Genomic DNA, 21,922 nt, shown 5'->3' on the forward strand with positions numbered 1-21,922 from the left:
GTAATATGTATAAAATAGATAACTAATAAGAACATGGTGTATAAAAAAATAAATAAAATAAAATTCAAAAAAAGGGATTGCCTTTTGTATATTAACCTGTGTCTGCAAATTTGCTATAATAACTAATTAGTTCTAGGATTCTTTTTGTTGATTCTTCCAGATTTTTTTTTAACATAGACTGCCATGTCATCTGCAAATAAACACAGTTTGAATTCTTCCTTCCCAATCTATGTACTTTTATTTCCTTTTCTTCTCTTATTGCATTACCTAGGACTTCCAGTACAATGTTGAAATGTAATGGTGAAAGAGGTCATCCTTGCCATGTTCCTGATCCTATGGGGAAAGCTTTGAGCTTCGCACCATTAAGTATGACTTGGTTGTAGGTTTCTTGTAGATATTCTTTACAGTTGAGGAAGTTCCCTTCTATTTTTAGTTTACTGAAAGTTTTTATCATGAATGGGTGTTGGATTTTGTCAAATGTTTTTTCTATATATGTTGTTATTATTGTACGGTATTTCCTTAGCCTATGATGTGTTAGATTACATTAATTTATTTTTTAGTGTTGATCCAGCCTGTATACCTGGGGTAAATCCCATTTGGTCAAGACATATGATTCTTTTTATACACTGTTGGATTTGATTTGCTAATATTTTGTTGAGGATTTTTGCTTCTATGTTAGTGAGAGATATTGGTCTGTCGTTTTCTTTTCTTGTATTGCCTTCATCTGGTTTTGGTGTTATGGTAATGCTGGTCTCATAGAATGGGCTAGGAATTCTTTCCTCTGCTTCTATATTCTGGAAGGTTACAGAGAATTAGTATAATTTCTTCCTTCAATGTTCAGTAGGAGTCTATGTGGACCTGGTGCTTTCTGTTTTGGAGAGTATTTTGGCATTTTCTCTTTGCAAATTTGAATAATTTTAAAGCAGTACTTGTACTATGATATTTTGCACTTATTTATTAATGAAGTTTACATGTTTCTTCTCCTCAGTGGTGCTTTACAAAGAGTACCAACTATTAGCCTCTTATTTATAACCTGGGGTCAAAGGCAACCTTGAGCATATGGGTTATGTAGAAACTGTGCTAAGAATTTATGTGTTAGATATGGAATTGTAAAGTTGATGGGCCACAGGAGTAGATGTGAATAAGGCTTAGAAATAAGACATGTATTTCACTCCCAGGTCCTGGATGCAGGAGCCACAGGGGAAGCACCAGAGTGGTCAGGAGGTAGAGAATGGGAGCAAGGGGAGAGCCAAGGCCATGGCCTTTATTGGGGTCTCCTTGGGAAAGGCAGGGCAGGGCAAGGTGAAGAGCTTAGGACTGGCTAGTTTGAATAGTGTTGGTGGCTCTAAGCTATAGAGTTGGCCTTGGGTTGCCTGGTACCTGGCCCTGGGGTGATTAAGGCAGAAGAATTTTGCCTCCTGGGGAGCACAGCCCAGATAGAAGAGGCCTGACTCTGGATTGGTTTGTCCCCACATATCAAAATCATGCTTCTGGATGAGCCCTTTTCTATCTCCAAGAATTGGCTAGCCAGGGAGGGCCAGTCTCTCCCAGCCAGAAAGGTTGGTAAGGTGCCGAAACATCATACTATACAGAAAAGAAAAATATATACAATACAGAAACAATAAGTAATTCATTGTGCTGGAGTTCAGAAGAGGCACCAGTGTGAGGTGGAAATGGAAACCACTGGTGGAGCATGGCAACTCTAACAGCATGGGCAGCGGGCGTGCTGACAAAAGATGTTGCCGGTTGCTGAGTAACTACCACGTGCCAAGCAGCGTACTGAGGAATTCCTACACGTGATCGGAACACACAGTGGGGTCACTCTCATTGTCCTGGGCCCACACCTTCTAAATGACCAGAGCCAGGCTCTGAAGCAGCCCTTCTTACACCAAGAGCATTATTGGTATCCGTAATGCAGCTTTCAGTGTGGCAGACTAGCATGCATGTGCGTGCCTGCAACTTGGACTTGAATCACACTTGAGTTCAGCCTCTCCAGGTCCTCACCTGCACAGCGAGGGGAATTCGGGCTTCTGGGAGTCAACACAAGGAATGTAGCGGGCTCTGGGCAAAGATCAGGAGCTTGGAGGGTGTGGGTCAGTTCCTGCCATGGGCCAGGCCTGGAGTCCCTTCAGGGCCCCTGTGCATGCCCAGGCCCCCGCACTCTCCCCAGAGGGCTGCCTGATGTCGTAGTGAAGGGCACTGCTGACGGGTAACACTGTGTGCTAGACTAATGCAACTCTGGACACACACTGAAGATTTCACAATGTTTTTATTCACGAACACAAACAGAAGAGCCTTATGTTGTGCTCAAAGCAGTGTGCCCAGGTGCCATGACGTCAGGGGGACCCTGGGGGTGGACTGATGCAGCAAGAAAACATTGGGCCGGATCTCAGGATGCTGGACAGTGTCCTGGCAGCTCCCACCTTATTCACTCCGGGACTTTGGGCAAACTCTTCCCCTCTGCAATCTTCAGTCTCCCCATCTGGAAAATGATGGACTGTACCAGGTGACTTTATTTTTTTAATTATTATGTACTAATTACATGTTCTTTTTAGAAAAACGTAAAATGGATTTAAGTGGTGTTAAAATTTCCCATCATGTTACCTCCTAGATATTACCAATGTTCCCATTTCCATGAATCTCTTTTTGGATGTGTGTGTGTGTGTGTGTGTGTGTGTGTGTGTGTATGATTTTTAAAACGGGATCACACTATACCGTCTGTTCTACAGCATTTTTTCATTTAATATATTATGAACACAGTGTGTCTACAGTGTGTGTTTACATACACAAGCATACATGTGTGTACATACATGCACATGTACACACACATGTTGACACACAGATTACTGGCTGCAGAGCATTCCTGTCCTTAGATGTGTGTGCACTTCTATCAGGGCTCTTAAAGTTAACGCTCCACAGACGTAACAGGAAATGAGTGACTACTTGGTCTGATTGTCTCCTGATGCTTCTATAAGTGGAACTGCCCCTTCAAAGGTCGTGCGTGCTCTCAAGCCTTGCACCCAACGCTGAAAGCTCACCTGCCCTCCGGAAGGGCTGTGGCCACCGAGAGCCCGAGCAGCAGGGTGGCGAGGGCTCCCTTCCGCCACCCGCAGCACCTGAACCTGGAGAGCTTCCCCAGCGTGATGGTCTGTGCTAACAGAAGGGGATGTGTCCCCAGTAGAACCCCTGTCTCTGACAATCTCCTTCAACACTCTTGGGCGCCTCCAGGATTCAGGGATCTCAAAGCATTAGGATGTGACCTCAGATACTGCCTCAATTTAAAGACAAAGGAGAGAACGGGGACAAAGTCCAACCACCCAAAATCACACAGCAACTTAGTGGCAAAGTTCAGATGGATAATACTTTTTAAAAATACCAGAAGAGTAGCAAGGGCAAAGAGTGCTGATTTTGGAGTCAGACAGTCTGGGCTTCTCGTCTTTTTTGTTGTTGTTCATTTTAAAGTATTATTAGTCACACCTGAGAGTGAATGAGTTCATCAGATCTTTCCTGAGAACAGGTTTTTCAGAGGGTGAGAATTTAGTGGTTCTGCTAGGCGCCCATAAATGATCCTGAGCAGCTACCCGCCACCCCTCGCGGCTCAGTCTTCTCCTCATTGAAATGGGGATAATAAACACGCTGCTCTGGGTTCCTCTGAGGCTGAGATCATGTCTCAGAACCAACGTTCACAGGCTGCGGGTTCAGGTTGGCAGCTGTTGCTCTTCCCCGCTGCGTCCTCCCTTCGGCCCCTGCCCACGCCCCAAGATGCTTAAGGCGAGGTGGGAGGTTAGTGCGTTAAGTGACCAGTATTCTGAAGTGGTGTTATCATTCATTCACTCAGCGTCACCTGGGAGTCGTTAGAAATGCCAATTATGGGTCCCCGTGCAGACCTACTTGCGGCTGGGCCCAGCTCGGGGCTCCAACAGGCCCTGGAGTGGTTCCAATCAGCTCAAGTTTGAGAACTGCTGAAAGAAGGCTGGGAAGGAGTTCTCAGAGCAGCAGGGACGTCGGAGTCCGATTGCTGGGTCACCCTCAGCTGTCCTACCTTCTGCACTCCAGTCACGGCAGGGCATATCTCTGGCCTCAGATGCCCTGGGGACTAAGGTGGGGCGATGATCTCCACTCCTTTAGGATGTGGTGGCAATGTTGGTAAACCACTTGGCACGCCGTGAGGGCACCCGCTTGGCTCATTGTTGGGGGCACCCGCGGGCCCTGACTTCCTGAAGGCCCGGACACACAACCCAGTTGCACACAGAGGGACCTGCCAGGTGGAGCCGCTCAAGGTTCTGGGCTCCACCCCTGCGTGGCTCTTGCGCCTGCGGGGTCATCAAGGGGAGAGTGCACACAGGTGGGCTTCTGCACGCCTGCGTGGGCCTGCCGTGTGGGCACCGCGGGTACTTCAGGGCGCAGGGGCTCGCCGTGCACTGCAGCTCGCCAAGGCGTCTGGTCCCCGCTGGGAAGCAGGATGGACCCCGGGACGCAGGTAGGCCAGGGCAGGATGGGGGCGAGGCGGAGGGATGGGGGCGAGGCGGAGGGATGCGGGCGCGCAGGCAGGGTCGAGGTGGGGCGGTGGAGAGGGAGGCTTCTGGGTGTGCCTGGGGCGCAGGTAAGCCGGGGCACGATGGGGCTGGGGGGTGGGGGGTCGGCGGGGTGCCGGGGACCAGGCAGGAGGGGAGGGGCGCTGCAGGCGGCCGAGGTAGGGGGGCACCCGCTCCTGCCGCCGGCTGAGGCAGCAGCAGGATCCGCCTGAGCTCCCGGGTGGGTCGGCCAGGTCCCGCGATGGCATCAGGGGGCCTCCTGGTCCTCGGCCGGAGTCGCTGCACGACTCCCCTCGTCCTGAGCCCCAGGCCCACTTTTCTCCCCGACGGGCGACCTGTACTCGGAGGCCCCGCTTGCCCAGGCACGGCACCCAGTGCGCCATCCCAGAGACATCAGAGGGGATTCCCTTGTTCTGCTGCCCCCTGCGCCCCTCTTCCCCCAAACCCTCTGTCCTGGGTCTTGGCCTCTCTGGGGAAAGCCTGGAGGCCCAGGGAAGCAGTGGACGGCCGGCCGAGGGGAACCCATGCAACGCGTTGCTCCAGCAGCGAAGTGGAAAGTGGGGCTGCACAATTAGGTCGCAGGCCCCAGGGGAAGTTCAAAACCTGACCTTCATAACCCTGTATTTTGGCTCCAGTGGCACCAGCTGACTCGGGACCCCTCAACCACTTCCCTCCCAACCAGGGGATTCCTGGGGGGATTTCTGAGTCTCGGTGTGCCTGTCTCTTCACCAGCCAAGTAGGGTTTTCTTTTCTCTTTTCCATTTGTAAAGACGTAATACGTGCCCATGGTTGCAGAATAAAAAAGCATAAACAGGTACACAGTGACTCCCGCCACCCTCTGTCCAGCCCGCAGCATAAGTAAACATCATGTTTTTAGCCTCTTCTGGAACTTTCTTTAGATTCTTTTTTTCCCTCCGTTTGTACAAAAGGACTCTACCTAAAACAAAGAGATCTTTCCTTATCCGTATATTAAAAAGAAAATTGTATATAAAACGCTGTTAAGGGTCCTTGCACGTTTATCCATTAGGTTGTCAGTTTTTTCCTAGATATTAGAAAATTAACCCCTTATTTATCTTTTCTAGAACTTGTGTTTTATCTTTTTTTCATTTAGTATATCATCTTTTTAAAAAAATTGTATTTAGTTTAACTTATTCTTTTCTTTTATGGCTTCTGTATTATGAGTTATCATTAAAAAGCCTTATTTCTGACAAATTTACAGAGGAATTCACCACTGTTTCCTTCCAATTCTTATATAGCTTTGCTTTTTTACATTTAAATATCCATTTGGCATTTATCATGGTGAATGATGTGAATAAGAATCCAACTTTGTTTTAGATTTTTTAAATTATTCTGCTTTTTCCTAGTAATCTATGAATTTTTGAAGAATATAATATTCAGTCCCTTGTAATTTATTTTATATAAGTTATGAGGTAGGAACATGGTTTTACTATTGTTTTGGTTTTTTTCCAAATGACTGACCAGTCAGAACAACATGCAAAGAGAAAGAGAAAAAAAACCTCTCTTCCCTACTCCTTTGAAAGCCTATCTTTTCCCATATGATATTCCCATATGTATGTCGAGACCATCTTTTTAAAACAATACTAATTTTTTATCTGTAAGCTTTGTATATATATTTGTAAGACAATACTAAATCATTTTTTCTGTAAGCTTTCAATATGTTACAATATCATTTTATTAAAAAACATCTAACTTCCAAAATTGAATTATTGGCTCTTTATTCACTTTCATAAATGGGTTAGTTAAAAGTAGCTCCTGTTAATAAGAATATCTTCGCTTGAAGTTTCTTTTTTGTAAAAGCCCAGCCTTCCCCCTCACCCCACGTCTTTATTCTGAGATCTCAGTCCCTGTTTGAAGTAGGAAGACTTAGTCTCTTTTGACAAGTGCTGATTATCTTCCAAGGGGTTTGGATCATTTCTTTTTCTCCTTGATCTAGCAGGGGCTAAAAAAAAAAAAAAAGTGAATTATCCTGACTACTTTATTTCTGTTTCTCCTTATTTCTCCTTGGATTTTGCTCTGTGAGTGTTTATGCTATACTGTCTGGTGCAAAGATAATTATAACAGAAAAGCATTTTGGCTTTTATTTTTTATTACACTGTACTTTTGTGGTCTTAATGTATTTTGCCATGAATTCAGCCTTTTCCAATATAAATAGTGAAGCCCCTGAATTTTTTCACTTGTTCTTCTCTGATTGTCTTTGCCATCATTCTACTAAGAAACTTTCTGAGCACCTCATCTTCAGCACATCCTGCTGTGTACAGTGTGGAGTTGGTTTTTCTTTCTAATCCAATCTGAGAGTCTTTTAATAGGTGAGTTTTTTCTCTTTGCATTTGATGTGGCAGCTGTTTGAACTTTACTTCACCAAACAAGATATATAGATGGTAAGTAAATGAAAAGATGTTCAATATCATTAGACATTACAGAAATTCAAATGAAAACTACTATGCAAATGAGATACTACTACTCACCTATTAGAAAACTGAAATTTAAGAAAAATTTTAGGGGCTTCCCTGGTGGCGTAGGGGTTGAGAATCCGCCTGCCAATGCAGGGGACACGGGTTCGATCCCTGGTCTGGGAAGATACCACATGCCATGGAGCAACTAAGCCCGTGTGCCACAACTACTGAGCCTGCACTCTAGAGCCCATGAGCCACAACTACTGAGTCCACGTGCCACAACTACTGAAGCCCGTGCACCTAGGGCCCGTGCTCCACAACAAGAGAAGCCACCACAATGAGAAGCTCGCGCACCGCAACGAAGAGTAGCCCCCGCTCACCGCAACTAGAGAAAGCCCAGCGCAGCAACGAAGACCCAACACAGCCAAAAATAAATAAATAAATAAATGTATTAAAAAAATTTTTTTAACTGACTGTACCAAATACTGGTGAGGATGTGGAGGAACCAGAACTCTCCCTCGCTGCTGGTGGGATGGAAGGGATGGAAGAATGGCATAGCCACTTTGGAAGACAGTTTGGCAGTTTCTGATACCAACTCATTCTCTGGAGTAAATCTTATCTTTCAGGTTTATTTAGAGTTACGGTTAATCCATTCTAAGCGTCTTTGCTAAAGGAAACAATGTTCAAAAGGACCCCAAGGGCTACACAGAAGACGCCATGTAAACAACCATGATCAGTTCATCCTCCCAGGAGGAGGGGGCGCTTCCTCCCTGCTTTCTGGCAGAGCTCAAGGCACCTTGGTGCATGAAGCCAGACCTCCACAGACGTGGGCGTCACCAGCTCTGATCCACAGCTCGTCTCTCCTGCTTACCTGCTTCTGGTCACTCACCCCACCCCGCCTCGACGTTCCCCTCAGTTCCTTGATGAAGATCACACCCACCTCATAAGAATACTGTGAGAAATCCCGGAGAACAGATTTTGAACGTTGCAGCATACTTCATGGAATAAATGTTTCCATGGGAAACCCTCCCTAGACTGTATTTTCAGCACCTCTAATGGTTTAATCAAGGGTTTATTTTGGAAGAAGAAAAAAGGTGGCCATGATGGACTCGCTGCTGTCTGTCATGGGGTTTGGCACTGGGATATTATCAAGCTTTTCAAAAGCATCACACCTCACCCCGCTCTCAGCACCTGCACCTGCACGACACAATTCCACTTGCGTACCCAAAGCCGCAGTTTTGTTTTTTCATGCTGAGTTTCAATGTTGAGATGATTTCATTGACATTTCAAACTTTTTTTTTTTCTGAAAAAATATTACCTGAAAGTCATCTGTTTTTCAATCCTATCCTTAAAAACCATCTTTCTGATGGATGCTTAAAATTTTCACCAAAAAAAGACAAAGCTAGTGAAAAGGCAGGCACAGCGTGAGTGTGGTCTTGTCCTGTGCTGGGTTTCATCTTGGTGCTGGAAGCTTCCCTCGCTGGGGCAGAAGTGGAGTGTCTGCCTCACGGTGGTTGTACCTCAGGAACGTGCCCGGTGGGGCTTGGTGCCGGGCCCAAGTCTCCGCTTGCTGTGACCTTCTAAGATGCTGACCTCTGGGCTTTGTTTTGGCAGGTTCCTGGGTTGAGCTCCTCTGAGGATGAGAGCCTTTCTCCCGTGACCAGACGGACGTCCCTGACAAGGGTCCTAAAGCACAGCACCCCAGAGGGAGCTGCCCCCAGCTGGCACTCAGAGCTACTGGGCGATGTCTCCTCACGCCAGGAAGGGGGCTCTGCAGGCGGGTCCCCACTGCCTGTGCGCTCCCCCTGGGACCTCCCTTCGTCCCCGGGAGGGCTCAGCCCCAAGGCCCCCCTCAGAAAGAGGCGGCTTTCCACCATCCGGGCCTCTGAGGTGCCCAGTGGGCAGCTAGGATCCAACTCGGACCCCTTTGCTTTTGAGGAAGATCCGCCCGTGCCAGCCTCAGTCACCCGGCGGCGACAGCAGCAGCAGCAGGGCAGGTCCCCCCGAGCAAGGAGATCGCCACCAAACTTGGGATTGCCCGGGATCCCAAACGCAGCCAAGAGGAGGCCACGGGACCTGAAGAGGCTGGCTGCTGCGGTAGGACCTGACCCCGACCCATCCCCTGGATCTCTGGGTCCCTGCCCAAGGCCCCCTGGGAAGCAGCCTGGTGACAACCGAGAGAGCAAACGCTGCCCGTTCCTCACTGATGGGCCCCTGGCCTGGGCATCATGAGGTCACCAGGACTGGAGGAAATCGTCCAGCTCAGGGCCCTGCCTGGACCCCATCCTTCCCCCACTCTGAGGGGTCCCCGTGACCCCACGAGAAGGACCTTTGCTTGTGCCATGAAATATGTGCCTCCCACGGTTCCCATGTGCTCCCCAAACTCCTTAGCACCGTCTGCCTTCCCGTGCTGTAGGGGTGAGGCAGCACAGCGTGGGAGTCCCCGGAAGGGCCCTTGCTCTGTCCTCCTCTCAGCCGCGAGCCCCTGCAGCCTCCCCTGCTCCCCTGTTCTGGCCGACCTTGGGGTCCTGGTGGGTGGAGGGTCTCCTGGTCCCTTCCTGCTGTAAGCTCTGCTTCCCAGCCCCTCAGCTGGTCCTTCTGGTGACCTGATGTTCTAGGAGCTTCTCGGGAAGGGGCACTGCTGTGGGCACTGCCGCCTTGCCTTTCACGCCAGATCCTCTGCCCATTTTTAAGTTGGGTTTGCTTTTGGGCTATTGAGTTATATAAATTCTTTATCTATTTTGGATATTAACCCCTTATCAGATGTGATACGATTTGCAAATATTTTCTCCCATTTCATAGGTTGCTTTTCATTTTGTTGATGGTTTCCTTTGCTGAGCAGAAGCTTTTTAGTTTGATATAGTCCCACTTTTGTTTTTACTTTTGTTGCCTTTGCTTTGGTGTCAAATTAAAAAATCATCACATAAAGATGTTTAAAAAAAAAAAAAAAAAATCATCACAAAGACCATTGTCAAGGAGCTTACCCCCATGTTTTCTTCTAGGATTTTTATGGTTTTAGGTCTTACGTTCAAGTTTTTAATCCATTTTGAGTTGATTTTTGTGTATGGTGTACGATAGTGTTCCAGTTTCATTGTTTTTGCATGTGGCTGTCCAGTTTTCCCAACACAGTTTATTGAAGAGACTGTCCTTTCCTCATTGTACATTCTTGGCTCTTTTGTCATAAATTGACCATATATACATGGGTTTATTTCTAGGCTCTCTATGCTGTTCCTTTGATCTATGTGTCTGTTTTTATGCCAATACCATACTGTTGTTATTACTATGGCTTTGTAATATAGTTTGAAGTCAGGAAGCATGATGCCCCCAGCTTTGTTCTTTCTCAAGATTGTTTTGGCTCTGTGGGGTCTTTTGTGGTTCCACATGAATTTTAAGATTGTTCGTAAAAAATGTTTTGTAAAAAATGCCATTAGAATTTTGATAGGGATTGCACTGAATCTGTAGATGGCTTTGGGTAACATGGACACTTTAACAATATCAGTTCTTCCACTCCATGAGCACAGAATGTCTTTTCATTTACTTGTGTCATCTTCATTGCCTAGTGGTCTCTTTTCTCTTTCCTGTCTTACTTTTTCACCCTACTTCTTCAGAGTGTCATTCGGTTCTACCTTCCAAGGTTATCTACTGCAGGACGACTTGCCTTTCCAGGAGCTCCCTCATTCCCGTAAGTTCCTCCCATTGGCCTTTTGCCCCCTCTGCTTGGCTTCACTTGCCTTTCTGGGGCCGCTGCTCATGGAGTGGGTTTTTCTGATGCCACCCTCCACACCCTGCTGAGTCTCAGGACCGTGCCTGGTTGTAGTCAGGAGCAGGTAATTACCAGCAGATCAGAAGCTCCGTGTGCATTTCTGGGTGGGTCCTGTCGACTGGGGGCTGCCCGGGGGCCTTGGCTGCCTCTCTATTGCAGGACAGATGCTTCCTCTCGCTGGTCAGTATCCCCACAAGCTAATGTCCTTCTGCCAGGAGAAGCATGAGCCTGGCTGGAATATTCTGGAGCTGAAGAAGAGAAGGGGCCTGCGGGTCTCACTGTTTTTGGTGGGGGGGAGATTGCCACAAACCCTACCTGCCCCCAGCTGAGCCTGGGTCCCCAGAAGCAATGCAGCCCCTCCATGCAGGCAGAGACCCTCTTCCTCAATCACTGGGACAGACGCTGAGTCCCCCACAGCAACCAGGCTCTCCCGTTCCTCATTTTGCCCCTGGGGCTTGCCTCTATTTTTATACTTTCAGGGTATTTGGAGGACCCTGACCCACAGTGGGGGGGGGGCCTGCCATCGGTGGCCGGCAGACCCCAGCCTTCTTTCCTTTCGCCTCCACAATTGTCCTCTGAGAGCCAGTCCCCACACCAAACACCACGGGATCTGGCTAAGCCACCTGAGCCCCACTCCCCTCCACTTTCTATGTGCCTCTGCCTTGTTCAGCAGCCTAAGTCATCCTGCTCCCATCTTCCCCGCGCTGTCCTGGGGACCCTCTCCCTCCGTCCCCTGCCCTGAGCAGCTCTGGAAGAGCCCCTTGAAAACACAGCAGGAAAATGGCCTGTCTAGACAGCCTCACACAGACACTCATCTGCAGGTGCCAACCACCCCTCACGTTCCCAGCCCATGCCTAGCTGGTCCCTCCTTGTTCCTGTCCCCTCCCCAGTGACCTCTCTGTGCCCTTGTCAGACCCAGATCCTGGGGTCCTAACCCCATCCGCTCACATACCTGCCTGTCCCCACACTGGGATTCGGTCCTCTGGGAGGTTGCTAGCTCCGTCTTGGGGTCATGGTGCCCGGCATGTGGGGGCAGAGCCGTGGAGGCCGGCGAGGCCAGCTCTCACTTGTGGGTCCTGGATGGTGCCCGAAAGTCAACCCGTGTGAGGGTCTGCAGCCCTGGGTGGGCACCTGCTTTTCCTACACAGATTGTCTCCAGCAAAGGTCAGTGCTCCTGCAAGGTAGACCTCAGAGATGCCTTTCTTTTAACAGACAGAGCGACTGAGGCAGTGGGAGATCCACCTGCTTCAGAACATCGAGGAGGCCACCCAGCACGAACTCACCATCGAAGACGACTGAGTGCTCAGCCCCGGGACCAGGACGCAGCTGTGCTCAGGAGCTCCTGCTGCGGCCTGACTTACTCATCTGTCCATCCAACCGTCTGTCTGTCTGTCTGTCTGTCTGTAAACCCCACACCTTCCTCAGGACTTGCTCTGGGTCCAACCTTGACCTCCATTGTACCTCTGGGTGGGTTGGGAGGAACTGGCTGATGATCTTGTTACTCAGATCCCAAACGTGGCTTTCAGAGGTGCCAACTGAGACGAGGGGATGGAGGAAGCAGGTACAGACAGGTGAGGTGGATGCCCGAGGGCCACCCTGGAGGTACCCGGAGATGAGATGTAACCCACCTACCCTGTCTTCTTCCCCAGCACGGCCAGGTGAGCCTGAGATGCTGGGATGGCACAATGTAGGGAATAGGACCAAGTTTCACAGGTAAATACCAAGGAGCTAGGCAGCCCACCCCGCTGGAGAGGACGGGGTCCTAGGCTGCCACTCCAGGAAAGGCCAAAACAGTGGCCCTCAACTGGAGGGCATTCTGAGAATTTGTGGGTGCTGGTTTGTTTAGGGTATTGGGGGGCGGGGTGAGGAATTTAACCCCCTGCAGTAGGGCGGGGCTGCCTCCTGTCCCGTCCTTCTCCAGAACTGAGCTCTCCACCTCACTGCTTAGGATAAGGGTCCCACCAAAGGGCTGGAGGGTATCTGTGACCCTCATACTGTAAGGAAAACGGGTGCCCAGGGCACTTCAGTCAGCATAGCCCAGCATCAACCTCCCAGGTCCAGGCATCTCTGAGACATGTCTGTTAGTGGACCCGTTGTGCTTATGAATACAGAGCTAGATTTTATCCTTGTAAATGCTTTCACACCACCCCTCCACTTTGAGAGTGGTGGGTTTTTTCCTTCTAAAAACCAAAAATGCTTACGTTTCCAGTGCCATCGTGTGCTGCCTCCGCAGCCCATCCTCCAGGCCAGCCATCCGTGACCTGGGTCTTCTCAGGGACGCAGATAAAGCCTATTGCTAGAGCAGAGTCCAACCGGGCGCCCTAAACAGAGCCTCAGGCTGGCCTGAAACGACAGGAGGTGGCAGATTCCAAGGGCAGGCAAGGTTGAGGATGGTCCAAGAGAGAGGGAAGGGTCTTACTCTGGAGCTGCTGGGTGGGTGGAGGGCATTCCAGGTCAGAAAGATGCTTCCTGGTAGAGCCTGCATTTGTGTGGAGGTTTTCAATAAGGAAGGAATGATTGGGATTCCTCACGGGGATTAGATGCAGGCTGGGGGCTGCAATTATTGGGATAGTTGCTTCAGATTTCCTCTGTTGATGTTCTTATATATGTTGGTAAGAACTTATTTACTGTGTAGTGTGTTTAAACATTTAAGTTTTATGAGATGCTCTCTCCTTTACAAGCTGACTATTCAGCTTGTTCACTTTTTCCTTTTTTATAACAATTACCAGATCATAAAAAAGTTCATACTTCTGTGTTATATTTGAAAAATTAAGAAGCAGAAAAACTACCTATAATTGCATAAAATGGAGATTAAATACTTCAGTGTAATGCCTTCCCGTCTTTGTTATTAAAAATAAACAATTTTCACGAGAACTGTTCCCAAAGTCTGTGTCTGATGCAAAGTAATTCAGATGTGTAACCAAGTGAATTCTATCTCTGTTTTCGTCCTTTAAAAAAATTCTGATTGAGAATGAGTCCAGGGAGGAAGAAAAATAATGTAGGGACTTTGGGGAAGCTTGTTTTGAAAGACTGGGAATTATAGGGACTCAGGAAAAAGGTTTACCCATGAGATAATTTCCTAGATATTTATGTTGAGTCTTGTCGACTGAAAAAAACGCACAACCTAAAAGCTGAGAATTTTTTTGCTCAGCGGACTTACCGAGGACTTAAGCCTGGATACAGCCTCTCGGATCGCTCTGAGGGACGGTTCTGAAGAGGTAAAGGAGGAGCCAGGATATATCACAGTTTTTGAAAAAAAAAAAAAAAAAGTCGTTGAACATCAAAAGATTATTGCTAATTAAAGAAGCAGACATCTCAAGTTAAAGCTTTTAGTGCTTTTCTATATGGGAAGATGCAAGAGTCTGGACTCCTCGAAATCATTCCTTTGATGTGCACCTTAGCTAACCAGGGCCAGCATCCAGTTTTTCTGCATCCTGAATCCCCTCAGGGTGCACCATTGGAGCAGCTGCAGTGGCTTCGGGCTGCAACATCCTTTGTTCAGTGAAATGGCAGGGGACGTTCTTTGTCCACACTCTCCTATGTATTGACAAAACAGATTCTTGACTTCCGGGTGGTCCAGTGCTTCAGACTCCGCCCTCCCAATGCAGGGGGCGTGGGTTCGATCCCCGGTTGGGGAACTAAGATCTCGCGTGCCACATGGCGTGGCCAAAAAACAAACCAAAACAAACAACCCCAAAAAACAAACGGAAAAACCAGATTCTTACATTCATACAATTGGAGTATGTGTAAGTATCGTAGGCCCTCTAGTTAGTGTTTAAAGTGCAATTCTCGTGAATATCTCCCAAGTTAAACACAGATGTTTGTGCACATGTTGCATCCACTGGAGGACGCCGGCGGGAAGCAGAAGGAACAAGCCTGCGCTGGCCAGTCTGCTGCCCGAGGGCCAGATCGCGCAAGCGGAGCGGAGTCCGTCTGACCCCCAGCACCCCACTGTGTCCTCGGAGGAGGGCTGGCCTGGGAGAAGCTGGGAATGAACAGGAGGGGACCTTCTCAGGTCGAGGCACTCAGGACAACGGGTACTGCCAGCTCAGGTGGGATGGCCAATGAGAATCTGCAAGATTTCCAAATGAATGGTTGTCTTTGGCAAAATGACAAATCTCTAACGGTAGCCCTTGGGAATTACACTAGTGATGTTCATTTAGAGACCAGCCTGGGTGTGACTTATACCACTATTTGGAATGAAAATGATTTCCTTAACTCTTGTTATGTATACAAACCTGTATGTTTTGCAGAAAATGCAGTTTTAAAACATACGAGGAAAGGAAATGCCTTCTTTTTCCTGGTGCAGTTTCTATTTAACTTAAAATGAGAAGATATTTCTAATCTTTATTTAAATAACACATTTTTCCCTAAAAGATCGTATCTATACACGTGTGTATTTTATGTCTACACAGTGTGAGCATTCCCCCTTGTCACTAAATGTGGTTCAGAAAACTGCTGTGTGGAGACTAGGTTCGTTGTATGGACATGCCAGCCTTACGTGTTCCAATTTCCCCATTGCCGGATGTTTGGTTTGTGTATTAGTGTATCTTAGCTTCTGCTGTGTTTTAGTTTCCTACTGCTGCATGACAAGTGACCACAAACTTAGCGGCTCAAAGGAATCCACCTTTTTTGCTTGGCTCTGGTGGCTCAGCTGGGCCTCTGCCTGGGATCTCTCCAGGTGAGATCAAGGTAGGCTCTCTCTGGGAGAGAATGGAAGAACCCAGTTCCCTGTGGTCGTGGGACTCAGGGCCCCTTTTCCTTGCTGGTTGTGGGCTGGGTGGTACTCTCTAATCCCAAAGGCCTCCCACATTTACGTGGCCTACTCCGTCTTCAGCTGTCAACCGTACAACGGAACCTGTTCACGCTTCAAATCCCTCTGCCTTTCTTTTCTGCCACCAGCCAGAGAAATTTCCTTGCTTTTAAGGGCTTTTATGAGGTCCGGTGTGCCAGGTAAAATAACCAATCCCACAAATGTGTTTGGGAGGTGATATCTCATCCCTTCACAGGTTTGGAGATATGGGACATGGACTCTTTAGGAGCCAGTTTTAGCATTCTGTCCACCAATGTGTTCCCAATTATTCATCATTATAAATAACACTGTGATAATAACCTTAGTACAAAATGCTTTGTGCCCATGTCTACCAATTTTGTGAGGTAGAATCCTAGAAGTTATTTTACTGGATTTAAGGATGTGAGACAACGTCTCATTTTAAGTTGAGTAGAATCTACACCAGGAAAAAGAATGTACTTTTTGTGGTCCCTGTTATGTGTTACCAAGTGAGGTACAAATTGCCAAGAGCAGTGCCCAAATGGGAGCTCACTGTGGCTTTCCTAGGGTTAAAAAATCTTTTAAAACATTTACCAAACTGAAAGGTGATATGAAAATTTTTTTAAATTTACATTTCTTTCACTGATAGTTCTGTTGAACATATGTCCATATGTTTTCTAGTTAGTTGTAGTTTTTCTCTGAGAATCCTGTAAATGCCTTTTTTTTTTCCTTTTGGGATATTGTGCTATTCATAATGATTTTTAAAATCTCTTTCCTAGGAGTTGATTTTATTTGAAATTAAAGACACTATCAGAGAAAAACTATACATCACAGGTGAAGGTTAATTTTATGTGTCAACTTTGCTGGGCTATGGTGTCCAGTTGTTTGGTCAAACCTCAATCTAGATGTCGCTGTGAAGGTTTTTTTTTTAGATGAAATTAACATTTAAATCAGCAGACTTTGAGTAAAGCAGATGACCCTCCATGACATGAGTGGGCCTCATCCAATCAGGTGAAGGCCTTAAGAGAAAAGACGGGGGTCCCATGAGGAAGAGGGAATTCTGTCTCCAGACGTCCTTCAGACTCAAGATGCAGTCGCAGCTCTCCCCTGGGTTTCCAGCCTGCTGACCTGCCCTGCAGAATTTGGACTTGCCAGCCCCTACATTCGTGTGAACCAATTCCTTAAAATAAATCTATCTCTCCCTTTCTCCCTCTCTGCCCCTCCCTCTCTCTCTTTCCCCCTCCTTCTTCCCCACTCTCTCTCTCTCTCTCTCTCTCTCTCACACACACACACACACACACACACACACACACACACACACACCTATTAGTTCCATTTCTCTGGGAACCCTAAGATACACACAAAGGGAAAACAATTTGATCGACAGAAGATTTCTCAAAGCAGTGATGGAAGCCATCCCTCACACCATCAACTAAACTCGGATGGGATAATATTTCAAATTTTTCAGGGAAAAACAAACTGTCAACCGATAGTTGTGTACACAGTTTTGTTTTGTTTTTTATCTTTTTAGAAAAGGGAGATGAAGAGATTTACATATGAACATAAAGTTAATTTATTGCTGAGGCTTGAGCTAAAGGAGCTCCTAAAAGATGGAACAAGAAATATTATCCCAGCAGGATAGTCTGAGATGCAAGAAAGACTGGTGAAAAATAAAATGGGGAGTATAAATTAAAATTTTAAACTATCAAAATAAAATACAGCGTACCTCATTTTATTACTCTTCACTTTATTGTGTTTCACAGATAATGTGTTTTTCACAAGTTGAAGATTTGTGGCAACCCTGCACCGAAAGTCTATCGGTGGCATTTTTCCAACATTTGCTAATTTTATTTTGGTAATTCTCACAATATATCAAACCTTTTCATCATCACATTTGTTCTGGTGATCTGAGATCAGTGATCTTTATTACTACTACAACTCACTGAAGACTCAGATGATGGTTAGTATTTTTTAGCAATAAAGTATTTTTTAATTAAGGTATATACATTATTTTTTAGACATGCCTTTGTACACTTAATAGACTGTAGTGTAAACATAACTCTTACATGCACTGGGAAACCAAAAAATTCATGTGACTTTACTGCAGTATTCGCTCAACTGTGGTGGTCTCGAACCAAACCTGAATATCTCCAATGTATGCCTATATTAGTATCTTTTTGTGAGATTTTAAAAAGCACAGGATTAAAATAATGGGTAAGAATAGCATGTAATCAGGGTAGGGCAATGATAGCAGTTCAAGCGTTGTTTATAATGAGTGGGGTATAATATAGTAATTAATACTGTGAATAACGAAATTTTCTTTTCCCTCTGACTGTCTTAATATTCACAATAAAGTGAATCAATAAAAGTGCAAGAAAGTGAATTAATAAAAAGAAAAAAACAGAAAAACAAGACAAAAAATTAAAAAGCAAGGTGGTTCAAGTTCAAATTTAGCATAACCAAAGTAAATGGGTTAAATTCCCTGGTTAGAAGAGAGATTCTCACATTGTACTTTTTAACCCAGTTATGTAATATTTTTTTTAACATCTTTATTGGAGTATAATTGCTTTACGATGTTGTGTTAGTTTCTGCTTTATAACAAAGTGAATCAGCTATACATATACATATATCCCCATATCTCCTCCCTCTTGCGTCTCCCTCCCACTCTCCCTGTCCCACCCCTCTAGGTGGTCACAGAGCACCGAGCTGATCTCCCTGTGCTATGCAGCTGCTTCCCACTAGCTATCTATTTTATGTTTGGTAGTGTATATATGTCCATGCCACTCTTTCACTTCGTCCCAGCTTACCCTTCCCCCTCCCGGTGTCCTCAAGTCCATTCTCTACATCTGCGTCTTTATTCCTGTCCTGCCCCTAGGTTCTTCAGAACCTTTTTTTTTTTTAGATTCTATATATATGTGTTAGCATACGGTATTTGTTTTTCTCTTTCTGACTTACTTCACTCTGTATGATAGACTCTAGGTCCATCCACCTCACTACAAATAACTCAATTTCGTTTCTTTTTATGGCTGAGTAATATTCCACTGTATATATGTGCCACATCTTCTTTATCTGTAATATTTTTAAGATTGTTATGACCCTTGAGGAGGGTGGGAATGCTCATGGTGGGCGTATGAGGAGCATTGAAGGGCTAGGATGTTCTAATTGCTGACAGGCATGGTGAGTACAGGGTGATTTATGTACTGGACACTTAGAGTCTAGGTGTCTCCCTACAGTTTACAGATGCAGCCAGGCCCACAGCCCCAGGAGGAGATGGGGCACCTCCCCAAAGGGAGGTGTCGAGGCACCCCATTAACAGCTCAGCCTGTCCCCCAGGAGACGAGCCCCATCCACAGATGCAGAGTTTTTAGATGACGGCAAATGTTCAATTCAAATAAGAAAGAGAGGGGACTTCCCTGGTGGCGCAGTGGTTAAGAATCTGCCTGCCAATGCGGGGGACACGGGTTCGAGGCCTGGTCCGGGAAGATCCCCCATGCCGCAGAGCAACAAAACCCATGTGCCACAACTACTGAGCCTGGGCTCTAGAGCCCGTGAGCCACAACTACTGAAGCCCGTGCGCCTAGAGCCCATGCTCTGCAACAAGAGAAGCCACCGCAATGAGAAGCCCACGCACTGCAACGAAGAGTAGCCCCCGCTCACCGCAACTAGAGAAAGCCTGCACGCAGCAATGAAGACCCAACGCAGCCAAAAATTTTTAAAAAAAGAATAAATAAATAAAATAAAATAAATTTATAAATAAAAAATGAGAAAGAGAGACTGAAACACACAAAAATATAGGAAACAGGTTATGAAGGCAGAAGAAAACATCAGAGAACCTGAAGTATGTCTTAAGGGAATAGTGGTGAAATAATAGGATGCCATAGAGAGACATACCCAGCAAATAAAAGATGCCTCAGAAATTTAAAATCTAACAGAAATAATTCCATAGCAGCATTGGAAGACAAAACTGAGGAACTCTCCCATACAGAGTTAGGATATGACCCTGTGTTTGTTAGAGGTAGAAATACTTTGGTTTCACCCGTGGTGTTTTTCCAGAGTCTCCTTGGATCCTTTGCCCAACCCTCAGGTCCCCTCGTTCCTGCCCCTTGGTAACCCTCAGTGATATCTCTTCCTCTGCTTCCCACTTGTCCCCAAATTCCTTCCCATTTCTCCCAGACCCTCCCCGCCTCAGCACTGCTTGTCTGACAGTTACACCAGCAGGGGCTAGCACCAGCTGGGAGAGGTTCACTGCTGGAATCTGTGAACACCTGCCTGGGTCATTCCTCCACCCCGGGCCCTGGGGATGCTGGGCAGGGATATGTCAGCCCAGGGAAACAGGAGTTGCTCAGGAAAAAAACAACTCACTTGTGTGTCCCTAAAGAGCACTGCCTCTTGAAAGGCATAAATGTAGGTTACAGTGTGCCCACACCAGAGTGTGGGTGTGAGGGGGGTAAATGGGTTAATGTACGTGGGTGCTCAGAGCTCTCTTTCTCCTCCTTCTTCTTCTTCTGCTGCTGCTGCTGGTGCTTCTTCTCCACCACCTTCTCCTCCTCCTCCTCCTCCTCCTCCTCCACCATCATCATCCTCCTCCTCCTCATCATCATCCTCATCATCATCATCATCCTCATCCTCATCATCACCATCATCATCACCGTCATCATCATCATCACCATCATCATCACCATCATCACCATCATCATCACCATCATCATCACCATCATCATCATCATCATCATCATCACCATCACCATCATCATCATCATCATCATCATCACCATCATCACCATCACCATCATCATCATCACCATCATCACCATCATCATCACCATCATCACCATCATCATCATCACCATCATCACCATCATCATCACCATCATCATCATCACCATCAACATCATCATCACCATCATCATCACCTTCATCATCACCATCACCATCATCATCATCATCATCATCATCACCATCATCACCATCACCATCATCATCATCACCATCATCACCATCATCATCACCATCATCACCATCATCATCATCACCATCATCACCATCATCATCACCATCATCATCATCACCATCAACATCATCATCACCATCATCATCACCTTCATCATCATCATCATCATCATCATCACCATCACCATCATCATCACCATCATCATCACCATCATCATCACCATCATCATCACCATCACCATCATCATCACCATCATCATCACCATCATCATCACCATCATCATCATCATCACCATCATCATCACCATCATCATCATCATCACCATCATCATCATGATCATCATCATCATCATCATCATCATCCATGGGCCACTCAAGTTTTCTCTGCTCTGATCCTCATTTAGCCCTAATGACTTCCCTAAAGACCTCATTTCCAAGCACAGCCACACTGGGGGTTAGGCTTCAACATATGAATTTTGGTGAGACACAATTCAGTCCATAGCAGACCTTATTTAGAATAAGGGTCTTCGCAGATATAATTAAGGTAAGGATCTGGAGATGAGATTATCTGCACTAAGGTGGGCCCTCAATCCAGTGACAGACAGTAAAGAAGACACAGATACAGAGGGAGAAGACCATGTGAAGACCAGAGATTGGAGTGATGCAGCCACAAGCCCAGGACACCTGGGGCCACCAGAAGCTGGAAGAGGCATGGGACAGAGTCTCCCTCAAGCCCCAAAAGGAACCAACCCTGTGACACCTTCATCTCAAACTTCTAGCCTCTGGAACCGTAAGAGAAAAAATTTCTATTGTTATAAGTGCCCCCCAGTTTTTGGTAATTTGTTACAGGAGACTAATATGGCCACCTAAGAGGTCACCCTGTTTATTCATTGATTTACTTGATAAATTTCTATTGAGTAGATGAGTAAAAAGGACAGAATCCCTGCTCTCAGGAGTTTACCTTCCAGTGAGGGGTCAGGAAGCAGTACAGACAAAACCTGTACATCGTAGGCATATTTGGAGGTGATGACGGCCAGTGGAAAGCAAAGTGCAGCAAGCGGTGGGGAGGCTAGTTTTAACCACAGAAGAGAAGGGGCCCCTTGGGGAAGCTGACATTTGAGCAAAGACTTGGAGGAACGGGGAGTCTGGTGGGAGCCAGGGAGGCGTGTCCCACAGAGGGAGCCCTTGATCCCAGTGGGGGAGCATGTCTGGAGCATCAGTGGGCAGCCAGGAGCCCTGCAGACGGAGGGGCCTCAACAGCAAAGAGAAAAGGCAGTCCAAGGAGAGCATCTCAGCTCCTGGGCGGACCCCCATTCATTTATGTGAGCTGGGGGCCCCGCACAGTTTGAGTCAAGGAGTCATGATCTGATTGGCATTTTAAGAGAACCACTGTGGCTGGCCTTTGAATAGACATCGGGAGCAGATTCAGTGACCAGAATGCTTAGTGAGCTCTGCTGTAACTCAGGAAAGCGGGGGACAGCCCGGGCAG

At 46.7% G+C, this 21,922-nt stretch overlaps 1 protein-coding gene across 5 annotated transcripts; it reads left to right on the forward strand.

The window, feature by feature from the left end:
* Positions 1–1,199: 1,199 nt before the first annotated feature.
* Positions 1,200–13,586, forward strand: CCDC201 (coiled-coil domain containing 201). Of its 5 annotated transcripts, XM_082398145.1 has the most exons (5): positions 1,208–2,506; positions 3,839–4,480; positions 8,564–9,046; positions 10,558–10,631; positions 11,925–13,586. In XM_082398145.1, exons 2-5 carry the CDS (start codon positions 4,463–4,465, stop codon positions 11,935–11,937), a joined length of 588 nt encoding a protein of 195 aa, XP_082254271.1. In that variant the 5' UTR covers positions 1,208–2,506; positions 3,839–4,462; the 3' UTR covers positions 11,938–13,586. The 5 variants fall into 5 exon arrangements, 3 of the variants coding, with proteins under 3 accessions (XP_082254271.1, XP_082254269.1, XP_082254270.1); XR_014246397.1 differs by having other exon boundaries at positions 1,210–2,506; positions 8,564–10,631; XM_082398144.1 differs by lacking the exon at positions 10,558–10,631 and having other exon boundaries at positions 1,211–2,506.
* The last annotated feature ends 8,336 nt before the right edge of the window (positions 13,587–21,922 follow it).

The sequence above is a fragment of the Balaenoptera borealis genome (genome assembly GCF_965194805.1).
Source record: "Balaenoptera borealis genome assembly, chromosome: 7".
In the NCBI taxonomy this organism is placed as follows: Eukaryota; Metazoa; Chordata; class Mammalia; order Artiodactyla; family Balaenopteridae; genus Balaenoptera; species Balaenoptera borealis.